General features: G+C 35.3%; 1 protein-coding gene across 1 annotated transcript in view; it reads left to right on the forward strand.

The window, feature by feature from the left end:
- Nucleotides 1–10498, forward strand: part of LOC114360256 (probable phytanoyl-CoA dioxygenase) — a 12365-nt gene extending 1867 nt beyond the window's left edge. The window contains exons 2-6 of the mRNA XM_028314876.1: nt 1603–1758; nt 2971–3114; nt 5181–5324; nt 9438–9575; nt 10210–10498. Coding sequence (XP_028170677.1) covers nt 1603–1758; nt 2971–3114; nt 5181–5324; nt 9438–9575; nt 10210–10263 — 636 coding nt within the window. The 3' untranslated portion in view covers nt 10264–10498. The remainder of the gene's footprint in view (nt 1–1602; nt 1759–2970; nt 3115–5180; nt 5325–9437; nt 9576–10209) is intronic.
- Nucleotides 10499–13382: the final 2884 nt, after the last annotated feature.

Here is a 13382-nt window from a genome sequence, read left to right on the forward strand (position 1 = left end):
ATTTAGGTACATACATTTACCAATTTTGGTGATAAATAGGCATTATGTATTAGTTTTTGTATAACGCCTGAACAAAAACAAAGGGTAATATTTTGGTGTTATACATAGATTTCGAATATAAAAAATATATAATTTAACTAATTAAGACATGACAAAAAAATTGAGGTATGTCTCGTTTCTGTCGGGTCTGGGTTTTTTTTGTATGGGGCGTGACCGTTCTTCTTTATTTGCCACATATCGTCATAATGTTAATCTGGGTTATAAACAATAATACTGTAAAGTTTCAACAAAATCCGTTCAGCAGTTTTTGCGTGAAAGAGTAACAAACATCCAGACATCATGACATCCAGACATCCAAACTTTCGCCTTTATAATATTAGTAGGATATTTCACAAGCCAAACTAACATTTACTATTTAGCATTTACTTACAGTAAATATTAGTTTGGATCGTGAAATATTTAAAATAAAAAAAGAATGAAACAAAATAGGGTTTCAAATTACCTATCTATAATCTAATATTATAAAGAGGTAAAGTTTGTGTGTTTGTATATTTGTTAAATTGTAAGGGGTAATCTCGGGATCTACTGAACCAAGCTTCCAAGGGCCTACCGATAGGTCGGGTGACGTAATCTTGAAATTCTTTAAGCCGGCGCAGAACTTCCAGAAGGTCAGGCGACGCCACTTTGAACCGTGTTTACTTCTGCAGTTATATTTCATATTTATTCGATTCTAGAATATATTCCCAAAAAGTCTGTAAGGTGTTTTAATTTGTATCACTTGGATATGATTTGTATTAAAAAGTGTTGTGAGTGTGACGCTTGAAGGGAAGGAAGTCGACCTAACCTAACCAACTGCGTATTTCTATACTATGTAGCTGGAAATTGTGGCGGGAGCTCTTTGGCGCGCTGTCTTCGGCGAAGAATTGCGCGCGCAGATTTTGACAGCGCGAAATACCTACTTTAGCAGAAATACCAAGCCTTAAGCGGTTTAGATTTTTCAGACAAAAGTATTTTCTCGCTAATTCCTGTTCCTGTGGGAATTCCTAAGTATACTATAACCTGCCCAGGAATATGAAGAATAATTTTACCAAGTTTCGTTAAAATCCGTCGAGTAGTTTTTGTTTCTAGGAACATACAGACAGACAAAAAATTTACTGATTGCATTTTTGGCATCAGTATCGATCACTAATCACCCCCTGATAGTTATTTTGAAAATATATTTCATGTACAGAAAGAAGAAAAGTTCTGGAATGGAGGCCGCGTACCGGAAAACGCAGCGTGGGACGTCCACCTACAAGGTGGACCGACGACATCGTAAAGGTAGCAGGGAAGCGCTGGGCGCAGGCCGCTACCAATCGAGCAACATGGAAAGCATTGGGGGAGGCCTATGTTCAGCAGTGGACGTCCTATGGCTGAAATGATGATGATGTACAGAATTGACTCTCTACAGATTTATTTTCATTTATTTATTTAAAAAAAAAAATATATAAGTAGTATATCCGTTAAGCTAGCACCCATAACACAAGCATTGAGTTGCTTACTTTGGGGCTAGCTGGCGCTGTGTGAAATTGTCCAAAGATTTATTTATTTATTTATTTCCAGCTGCAAGACATTCTCTACGACGATGTGTTTGCGTCGTACATAGAGCATCCGCGGCTCTTGAACGTTGTGTCGCAGTTCATCGGCGACAACGTCTCTGCGATGCACACCATGCTTATAAATAAGCCTCCGGGGACGGGACGCCATCCTCCGCATCAGGTAAGATGGAAATTGATGATAACATCCTATAATCCGAGCCTTTTCAAAGTGAGAGTGAGCTACAGGGCAGATTACACCGGTCAACAAAAAAAAAATTTTTTGCGCATGGATTTTACTTATTATATTCTGATTATAATTTGTATAAAAAAGTGCGATTACAAATTGAAAATATTTGCTTTTTAAGAAGTTATAGCGATTTGAATTTTCCATTTTCATAGTAGAATTAGAATGTCTATAAAAATGCACGTCACATTCTCAATGGGAAACATTTATAAAAGCAAATTCAGAACAATTTTGTTGTTATTCTTATTTCTAGGTATCAAAGCAATAAAAATACGCTATGCATAACCCGTGCGCAAAAATACTGTAGACAGTTGTTATGTACTATACTAGACTGCATGTACCTCACTTAACATCAGGTGCGATTGCGGTCAAATACCGACTTTGTTCCGCATAAAAATAAAAAATAAAAACATCCTTCGCAACAGAAAAAGTAGGCTATTTTGTTTGTGTAAATGACATCACAATAAACATATTGTATATATGCTCTATTTTGACAAAATCTATAGGGGGTTGTTTCTAGTGCTTTACTCAGTCAGTTCCTGAGGTATGGGGCGGCACGGGAGACGTGACATTGACATATTATGACAAGACTGAGCATATAAAGCATATCTGTGGGTCTAGACAAAGTGCAAATTATAATCGCAAACCAGTCGAAAAGTGGTCGAAAAGCCCCTTTTTTGAATGGAGTTTTGACGGATTCGATTTACCAGTCGAAAAGTGGTCGAAAAGCCCCTTTTTTGTATGGAGTTCTGACGGATTCGATTTTCGATTCGATCTAAAAGTGCGTTTTGTCTAGGGGGGCTGAAGTCTCGCTGATGTTTGACGTCTCAAAAACACCCTCCCGTGCCGCTCCCATACCTCAGGCACTGACCTATAACTCTTTATAAAGCCCGGTCTGTGAGCACGTAGAATTTTGTCCAATGACCCCAAGCTACCCATCCTTATTGCTCGCGCGTAATTATGTTACTGTCGCGCTCGCACACTCACTGCGGGCGCCCGTCGCACAGTCGCGACAGCAATATAATTACGCGCGAGCGATAAGGATGGGTAGCTTGGGGTCATTGGACAAAATTCTACGTGTTCATAGACCAGACTATAGCACTCCATAAAGTGATAATTTTTAAAATAAATACACAAATTATTCGCCAGGACATATATTATTTCCCGTTCCGCCCGGCACACAAGATCATAGCGGCGTGGACGGCCATAGACGACGTGACCATCGACAACGGATGCCTGTACGTGCTGCCTGGCAGCCATAGAGGAGAGCTGCACAGCCATGGGTACCCTGAGGTGAGTTATCCGTAAACGGGAATATTCCCACCTCTCGTTCCCACCACTGCAACTCCTGTGTAGCCAGAATCTACAGCTTGACCGCCATAAAACCCAACCAGTGAAGGTCAAGTTTGTCCCGGGGGACAGTTAAACTGTCATTGGACCCGCAACGAAATTAATCAGAAGAACATAGGAGGAGTTCGAAGTTCTTAGGAGGAGTTCGAAATTATCTGTAAAGATACCAACTGGGTTATATAAAATCATTGGGGCATGATTGTTGAGTAGTGGATGTCTCCAATTCATTGGCGTTTCATCTCTAGTCCACACTCCAGTCACGCTCCAATTTCATTCCAGCTGAAGTGCAATTTAAAATGCACGCGGAAACAAAAACAAAACGAGAGATTGGTGCACTTTCTTTCCATTAAAATTCCGAACACCTTATATTTTAAACCAAAATTACTAAAACACAGAAAATATTTGTGAAGCGTTTGATTTGCGTGTGAGATAAAGTAGCTTTCTGTCAGCATTTACTCTAAGAGTAGGCGCACACCGTTGATTTTTCGTCGTCCGATAGTTTAGTCGTGCAGTTGATCAGTATGGGCATGTATGGGAGTGCGCACACTACGCCGATTCGATTTGGCCAATTCTTCATACAATTTAAAATCGGGCACAACTATCGGCCAACTAAAAATCAACGGTGTGCGCCTACTCTAAGGCACAGTTGCGTTCCGATGACGTTACAACATCGAGACAACAAGAACTAGCTGTCAAAACGACACCGCGATACGGATTTGTCAAAACAGCTGAAGTCCGTTCGTTGTCCAGTCACGTTGCAGTTGACAATTTTTAGCGCAATCGGGGCCCTGTGTCTGAAATTATCTGTTCCGTTACATATATTTCAATTATAGTTTATCAATTTTAATTATAGTTGAAGTAAATCGAGTGTGAAAAATCTCAATACTCAATTGTCATTGAACTTTTCAACTTTATTTACAGTTATTTTGCCATTTTTAACACCTAAGCGAAATATTCGTTAAGTTCGCATTCAAATGCTAAAACCTTAAACATGCAATGAGAATATTTTTATTTAGATTCTTATTGCCTCAGCTCAAGGTTGAAAAACATAACATTTGAAATTTACTGTTTACATACATTATCATCTCAAATGAATGTCGCTAAAAACCAAGAGTTTTGAAAACTTGTCAAACACTATTTTACCTATAAATCCTTTAATGGGCTTATCTGACGGATAAACTTGGCGTTTTGTACCAAATAACTATCAGATACTTTATCACAGACTTGTAAAACTGGTCCAAAGTAGATTAAGGGCTTGTTACCACGGAGTCATGCCGTTTTTTTGCAGGAACAGTTTTTAGCGAGCGAATGAAAAACGACAACTTTTACGATTTCAAAAAAATATTTTTGTGTTGGATAGCCCATTTAGCAAGGAAAGCTTTAGGCTGTATCTGTATCACATCACCCTATAGCAAATAGGGGCGGAGCAGTAAAGAAAAATGTTGCGAAAACGGGAAATATTATTCAAACTATTTACGCGTACGAAGTCGCAGGCAGAGCTAGTATTATAGTCAAAGTCAAAGTAAAAATTTCTTTATTTGTATAGACTATTAAATAGTTCTTACAAATCGTCAAATATTTTGCTCTTAAGGAGCCTCTACATGTCTCATAATCTTTTTACCCTACCAGCGCTTCGAGACCAACATTAGGCAAGTGCTGAGAAGCGCCGCAACAAACTCAGTCACTACTGTCTGCCGGTTAATATAAATAAATAGAAAAAGCAGTAGTAGGTACATTTGATTCAGGAGCAGTTCACTGAATTTACCACGCATTCTTGTATGGTGTATCTTATAAGAATGGGTATACAAAATTGCGTGGTATATTAAATACTAGTAGAAAATGACTCGCATTAATAAATTTGAATAACTTGGATTGACCAGTCCCCGAAAGTAGCGCCTGTTCACAGACATGACGAGTGAACCAGCCATCGCTTCACTCGACCATATTAGAGGGAATGTAATGACCCGCCTTATAGGTATAAGGCTTAGAAATTGTTTTTTGTATTACAGAAATTCATGCGCCTCTACCACGGAATAATGGAAGAGGATACCATAGCGCCGGAAAACCAACGAGTGAACTTAGAGATGAGTCCAGGGGACACAGTGTTCTTTCACCCACACTTGGTGCATGGCTCCAGGCCTAACGTGTCCAAGGTATGAGAAAAGTGAACTTATTAATAAACAATGTAGTTAAATCTTAAAGGACCTGTATAACTATTATGTATTGAGTCCGGACTGTAAATAATACAAGCATTTTAAAGTTTATAAAATTAGCACAGCTTGATGTCACATGTCACGCTCACGTGCTCATGTTGACTAGTATGAGACGGACTTTGTTTTAGTTAGATGACGTCATTGGGTTTCGAATTTCTGGTATATTTAGAAATTGACAAACAACAGCCGTTAACGATTTGATAATGATGACGGCAAGAAAACTGTGAGAAACAAAAAAAACATACTCATGCCCGTTTTCACGGGTCCGTGGCCGAGTCCCCCAGTTTTCGACGCACCCGTGGTCGACGCCCCCGGTCAGTTAAATTCGATTTGAAGCAATTTTTAATCAAATGTACAGTCAGGCACAAAAATGTTTATAAACGAATAAATATTTATTAGGCCAGTAGAATTAAACACAAAAATGAATCTAATGAAATGAAAATAATTCCTACAAAAGTTTTTTGTTTCTTACTACTGCTGGTTTTGGGTTAAAATTTTGCTCCCAGATTGCATAAATAGCGTCAAACATGCATAGTTTAGTATAATAATTAGCTTGTGAAAAATTTTTCGTTGACTGTCACAGATATAGATATACATAGATAACGCAAGTAGCACGATCTGTATTAAAACCAAGCGTGCCGACTTTTTAATACCTACTGTGACGTCACAGCCAACATTTAGTGACGGGAAATCGTAATCGATTCAAAGATGCCGATGCCGCCGCTGCCCCAACGCACCGCTACGATCACAGAAAAGGCATCGATTTATCTGACAGACGAATGAGATATACAGACGAATGATATTAAACGGAATGTTTAAATAGATAATAATTATTTTCATTGAATTTTAAATAAAAATGTATAATTCTAAAAGGCTAATTTTAGACACGATCCCGTATTAATAAAAACATAAAATATGTTATATTTACTTTAAATAGTGAATAAAATACATTTTAAGTTTTATCAAAATATCAATATCTCGACAACGGTGCCTCGTAGATATTTTGTATTGCTCTTATAACATATCCAGCAATATTATGTGAGGTTGAGGTTGGTCACAAAATTCTGTTATTTGTGGCAATGTTTTATAAAAATCATCAAAATCACGTACACTACTTGTATTCATTTCTCTACAATCTACATCATCATCAGCAGATCATTATTTCTTATATGTATGTACACACATTATTATAAATACTTTTACATGAAAATACATATATCTATACTATACTTTTTCTAATTTTCTCTTCCTTGACAACAATAGAGGTTGTTGTGGTGTTTCTTTAATCCATTATCTTCATTTTTTTTAAATCGAAAACTAGGAAAAAAAGTCATAAATAAATACTACAAATACACATTAATTAGAATATTTATTTATATATGAGAGTTATTTTTTAATAATAAATTAGTATCATTCGTCTGTCCGATATCGATAAGAATCGATTTATTGATTAAAGTAGTAGAACGAACAACACTAGTAGCAAAATTTGACAGACGAATGAGAAGTTGCGTGTACAACGAAGTCGAAGCGATGCGCGACAGTGGCGCTTGTCCGTTATACATCGCCTCTAAACACATAACGTCAGATCAAACGCTCAAAACAAACCCGGCAATGTATCGTAAAAAATTGTTTGAATGGTAAGTTATAAGTTTTTAGGTACATTCTTGAAACCAACGCTTGTAATACTTAAAAAATTGTTTTAAAATGAATTAACACTCAATATTATATCAAAATAACTTACCCGTGATAGGAAATATGTCCTTGCCTTTGGGAGCTCGAAGTTTTTGGCTTATTGCAATTAATTATCACACATTGAGGCATTTTTCTAGTTTTCGCGGCCGTCCGCATGCAACAACAGACGCGCGTGGACTGTGAGCAGCGGCAGCTCATTCCGATGATTTATCGGGATCGGGACACGCGAAGTAGGTGCATTCGCGTTATCTAGGTATATCTATATCTGTGTATACAGGGTGGAAACGTTAAGTGATCTCACTCGATTATTTCGAAACTATACAAGATATCGAAAAACTGATTACTGATTCTGAAAGTGCTTTACGAGCTCTTTCAAACGATATCAGTAATAGGTTACAGAATTAACTGGATCTATCCGAAAATTCAATGTTTTCAGCCTCCATACTAAATGTATGCCACTATGCCAGCCACACAATATTAGAAGTGTTAATTTTTTTTATTTTAAATAATAAACACTTAAAATTAATTCGTGAATAGCATTCTTATTTAAAATTATTCACGGAAAACATTGGTTTTAGGCTTTACTTGCTATAATATTATCAAGACATGAGTGCTATGATTGTGGCAGTATTAAATGTATGGAAGCTGAAAACATTGAATTTGCGAATAGATCCAGTTTATTTTATAACTTTTTATTGGTACCATTGGATAGAGCTCGTGAAGTACTTTCAGGATCAGTTACCAGTTTTTGGATATCTTGTATAGTTTTTAATATTATGAGGTTTTACTAAATGTATGGAGGCTGGAAACATTGAATTTTCAGATAGATCCAATTTATTATGTAACCTATTATTGGTACCGTTGGATAGAGCTCATGAAGTACTTTTAGGATCAGTAAGCAGTTTTTGGATATCTTGTATAGTTTATAAATAATCGAGTGAGATCACTTATCGTTTCCACCCTTTATTATAAGCCATTTTATTGATGTTTACCTCAAAGATTAATGTATTTCATTTTATTAATAGGAATTTGTCGTAGTTTTTTAATATCCGGTATCCGGCCGGATAGTGAGTTACTATCCGGTATCCGGCCGGATAGTAAATTTAGGCCGGATATCCGGCATACCGGATAGTTACCGGATATCCGTTTCATCTCTAATGTATATACACACATTATTATGTACTTTTACATGAAAATACATATATCTATACTATACTTTTTCTAATTTTCTCTTCCTTGACAACAATAGAGGTTGTTGTGAAAAAAAAGACAAATAAATACTACAAATACACATTAATTAGAATATTTATTTATACTCGTATATGAGAGTTATTTTTTATTAATAATTAGTATCATTCGTCTGTCCGATATCGATAAGAATCGATTATTGATAAAAGTAGTAGAACGAACAACACTAGTAGCAAAATTTTACAGACGAATGAGAAGTTGCGTGTACAACGAAGTCGAAGCGATGCGCGACAGTGGCGCTTGTCCGTTATACATCGCCTCTTAACACATAACGTCAGATCAAACGCTCAAAACAAACCCGGCAACGTATCGTAAAAAATTTTTTGAATGGTAAGTTATAAGTTTTTAGGTACATTCTTGAAACCAACGCTTGTAATACTTAAAAAATTGTTTTAAAATGAATTAACACTCAATATAATATTAAAATAACTTACCCGTGATAGGAAATATGTCCTTGCCTTTGGGAGCTCGAAGTTTTTGGCTTATTGCAATTAATTATCACACATTGAGGCATTTTTCTAGTTTTCGCGGCCGTCCGCATGCAACAACAGACGCGCGTGGACTGTAAGCAGCGGCAGCTCATTCCGATGATTTATCGGGATCGGGACACGCGAAGTAGGTGCATTCGCGTTATCTAGGTATATCTATATCTGTGTTGACTGTACTTAGTGCAAAAGCCGAAAAAAATATGATATTAAATTTATTTAAATCGGGGGCGTCCACCACGGGTGCGTCAAATACTGGGGGACTCGGCCACGGACCCGTTTTCACCATCAAGCCCTAGTTTTTAAGTGATCCTTATGGTAACAAATTACAGGAATTTTGTATACATAGGGGTCACTTAAAAATTAGGGATTGATGGTGAAAACGGGCATCAGTCCCACAACTTTAGTCATAGGTTGTGAGGTTCGAATCCCGCTGTGACCTAATGAGAATTATTTTAACATACTGCCAGCCAGCTACCATACTTTGAATCCTGTTGCCTTGTAAAAAGAACTCCCATTTTGTTGATTGTTCCCGATGATTAGTTTCCTTTTTTATCTTCATAAAAATAAAGTGAATGTGTAAAAAAATTGAAAAACTATGAGGCTCAAACAACCCCGTATATTCCAGGGCTACCGAAAATCCATATCGTGCCACTACGCAAGCAGTGATTGCCACTTCATAGACGTGACCGGTACTGTGCAGGAGAAGATTGCTGAGGAAAGCATCGCTGAAGCGAAGAGACGAGGCATTGAACTGACTTACGAGGTAAGAAAAGAATCTTTCGTTTCAGCCAAATGACGTCCACAGCTGGACAAAGGGGACCAAGGATTTCCACAACAACCGGTCCTGCGCCGCCCGCATCCAGGCACTTCACGCGACAATCACCAGATCGTCGGTCCATCTAGTGGGATGCCCATCCACATTGTCTTCCGGCCCGATGAATAGAATAATTGTTCGAAAATATAAAGCTACAAATAGAAAAACAAGTAAGAAACAGAAAAACAAGTAACGGAAATACAAATACAAGTTGATTTGTTAAATAATTTTAGAGAATAATAGTTTAGCTGCGAAATCAAATATTAATAGTAACCAGTGCTGTGTTGTTTTTCCGGGATTCAATTGTTTTCTTTACTTATTTTCCAAAAATCACTCTCCAAAGCGCGCTTGTGCATTTTTCTCTGCTTACCTGCTTTTACAAATGAAGCTCCCGAGTAAAAAAGCATAATATAAGTAGGTAACTTGAAAAATGTTAAGCAATAAAGGACGTAGCACACTTATCAACCCGGAAAGGGATCGTAAGACGATGACAGCTCGCAAAAGGATATACGGTGTGATCCCTTTCTGAGTTGATAAGTCTGCTATGACCTTAATTCACTAAGTAAATATGTTTTTTTCACAGGAAATTTGGAGATACAGGAGCAAACACGTGAAGGGAGTCAGATCCAATTTGTAAGTTTATTTACACGTAAATTAATATAAACATTTTATCGGAGTGCTTAAGATTTAAAGATCATTTTCATCGGGTATAAGTGCGAGATTTTTAATTTTTTATGATTGTAGTACATTATGTAAAATAAATTTTACTCTATTAGCTTTAAAAACGGTGCAATGTGATATTATAAGTATGTCTATATCATTTTTATACTATTATATCAAAGTTATTTTGTTATATTAAAAGTTATCGAGAAGTAATTGCTTTTATTTAATCAATCTTGTAATCCATATTATAAATAATTGATAAGCAATTAGTATTATCGATGAATATAGAAACAGTTGCCATGCAGCACATCGTGTATACATTTATGTTACAACAATATTACACATAATGTTGCCCGGTTGGTAGCAGCCTGCGTCGTATGACTACAATGTGTTGCTAGATGTGCCGTTCTTTGTACATAAAAATATATACGATATGTATGGTTATGTATAAAATAAAAAAACGTTTACACACAATAATTATTTTATTTTAAATCTTAGGTCAAAGAAAACTTATTTAATTACGTCATATTTATTATTATTACTCCATTTGGACGGATTTGTTATAATATTAACCTATTTCATCTACGTTTTGGTATTTATTATAATTTTAATTATAAACATTATACTACTTTATAATCAACGTATATTATTTTCTTAGATTTCATTTAATGGCATATAGTATTAAAATATAAGTATTTATAAAATCTATATTTGCATCCAATATTCTTATTTTAACTACACATTATAATATTGAGTGATTAATACTAAATTATGTTGAACAAAAATGATTCCATGTCGTTTATACCAACATATTATATTAAATATTATCTGACATGATAATTATTGATTAGTAATATTGCTTTATTTTAAAAATAATTTTAATTTGAATATTAAAGAAAAGTGAACTTTGATTTGTTCGATAATCCAATTATCAGCAAAATGACAACAAAACAAAAATCCCTTTCTAGATAAGTACATCCTAATTTATATCCTTTTTATCAATACAAACAATATACTTAATTATATTATAATCGGCAGAGATAATTCAATCATAATAAGATAATACTAATTAATGATATATTTCTGTTGCTTATGGCGTTTGCGGGATTTACACAAGTCTCATACAGCTAAAGCCTGGTCCGTGAGCACGTAGAATTTTGTCCAATGACCCCAAGCTACCCATCCTTATCGACTGTGCGACGGGCACCCGCAGTGAGTGTGCGAGTGCGACAGCAACATAATTACGCGCGAGCGATAAGGATGGGTAGCTTGGGGTCATTGGACAAAATTCTACGTGCTCACGGACCAGGCTTTAGACGCCCCGCAAATGCCCCGTAACAATGTTATTATACCACAATCCTTCTTTTCGTCACTTTATACAAACTATCCGAATTCCTTGACCGTTAATTTAAATCATACCCATGAGCATTAACAAAGATGGCGCTTTATTTACAAAATATAAATATGTATACATTTTCTATATACCGGGTGTATATAAATTCGACCGGTATTTAATGATATATTTAAGAATACAAGTGTTTTATTTTATATATTATAATCGCAATATACAGCATAAAGTCTAAATATTTACATTAAAATAAATGTATTTATATTAAAGGTGAAATAATAACTTATTGTTAAAACTGTGACACGAGACTAGATCTGTTTGGAAGTAAAACTAATAAAATATTTTGTGGTATAGTAACCATCAAGAAATAATATTTATTGCAGGCAACACTTTAAGGAGCCATCTTTAGATTAGTGGAAAAAACGTTGCTATTGAGCTGAAAATTACCCTAATAACTTAGAAAGTCAATTTGAGCCCATAAGTGTGATTTCACTTAGACCACATTTTAATATCACACATGCAAGTGATATGGGTCTATAAATTTGAAAATTGGGTGGCAATAATAATATATTAACAGCCACATATACCAAAAATGAGTAGGTAATTTTTATATACATGGTAGTAAATAAGAATGTTATTATTATATTGTTGTAGTTTTGAAAAGCAATAATTTATTATTTCTTGAAGACTATTATAAAGCATCTATAGATATACAACGGTTGTCAAGTTTTATAATCTGCATCTATTGGTAACTAAAGTAATTAATAATCAAAATCCTTCGCAGTCTCCATCAAAAATCTGCAAGAAAAACATCAAAGTTAATATAGCATTCCAAAAATATATAAAAATATGTAAGAATTTTGTTAAATACCTACTTTTGCATGCAATCCCATTCTAGAACCTTCATCACCTTGAAAGCGATTTAAATAAGACAATAATATATTAAAACTCATTTATTTCGATTAATTATTATTAATTAAAATACATAAAGCTTTAAGTACTTAATTCGTATAAAAATATAAAATTAATAACCGATAAGTACTGCACAATTATATTAATTAATTTAGTATCTAGTATCTACTGAGTTAATAATTTATTAATAAGCTTACATTTTGTTCGAAATTTTGTTATTAATTATTGGCACAAACTTTTGATTATTAATAAAAGTTAAGGAATAATGTTGCAACTTTACAGTCAATGGTCTCTTACTGCCTTTGCAAGCCAGAAAGAGACAAAAATACCAATACCAATCTTGGAATTTTTGTTAAGTTGCAACTCCTTCCAACCTGCGCAGTATTCATCTCTCACTTATTCATTAAGGACTGTGAGCGAGATATGTATACTTCGGCATATTAAATTTAAAAGTATGTGTGACTTAATAAAATGTTTCTTTTTTTACTGCGCAGGTTGTATATATTTCTAAAAGCGTAATAACTAATAGGACGATCAAAGCGCATTCTACAACCAATACCATACCCAAACGACTAACTACTTAAACCATTTAAATAACTTAACGAACAATCTTTTACTTTGAATTCTTGGTGATAGACTAACGCCCGTATTCACAAACATTACTATGAGGTCTCACAGTGCGCGTGGACGCACTGGGTGACACACGAACCAATAACAGACCTCTATTCAACGCTGTGCGTTCGATTTGCTACTTCACTTAAGCAAGCATCGTTTGTTAATACGGGCGTTAGTCTATAGATGAACTACACTGAACTGTCCCACCAAACGCATTG

Source organism: Ostrinia furnacalis, unplaced genomic scaffold, assembly GCF_004193835.3.
Source record: "Ostrinia furnacalis isolate ACB-3 unplaced genomic scaffold, ASM419383v2 OfSCF4915, whole genome shotgun sequence".
Taxonomy (NCBI): domain Eukaryota; kingdom Metazoa; phylum Arthropoda; class Insecta; order Lepidoptera; family Crambidae; genus Ostrinia; species Ostrinia furnacalis.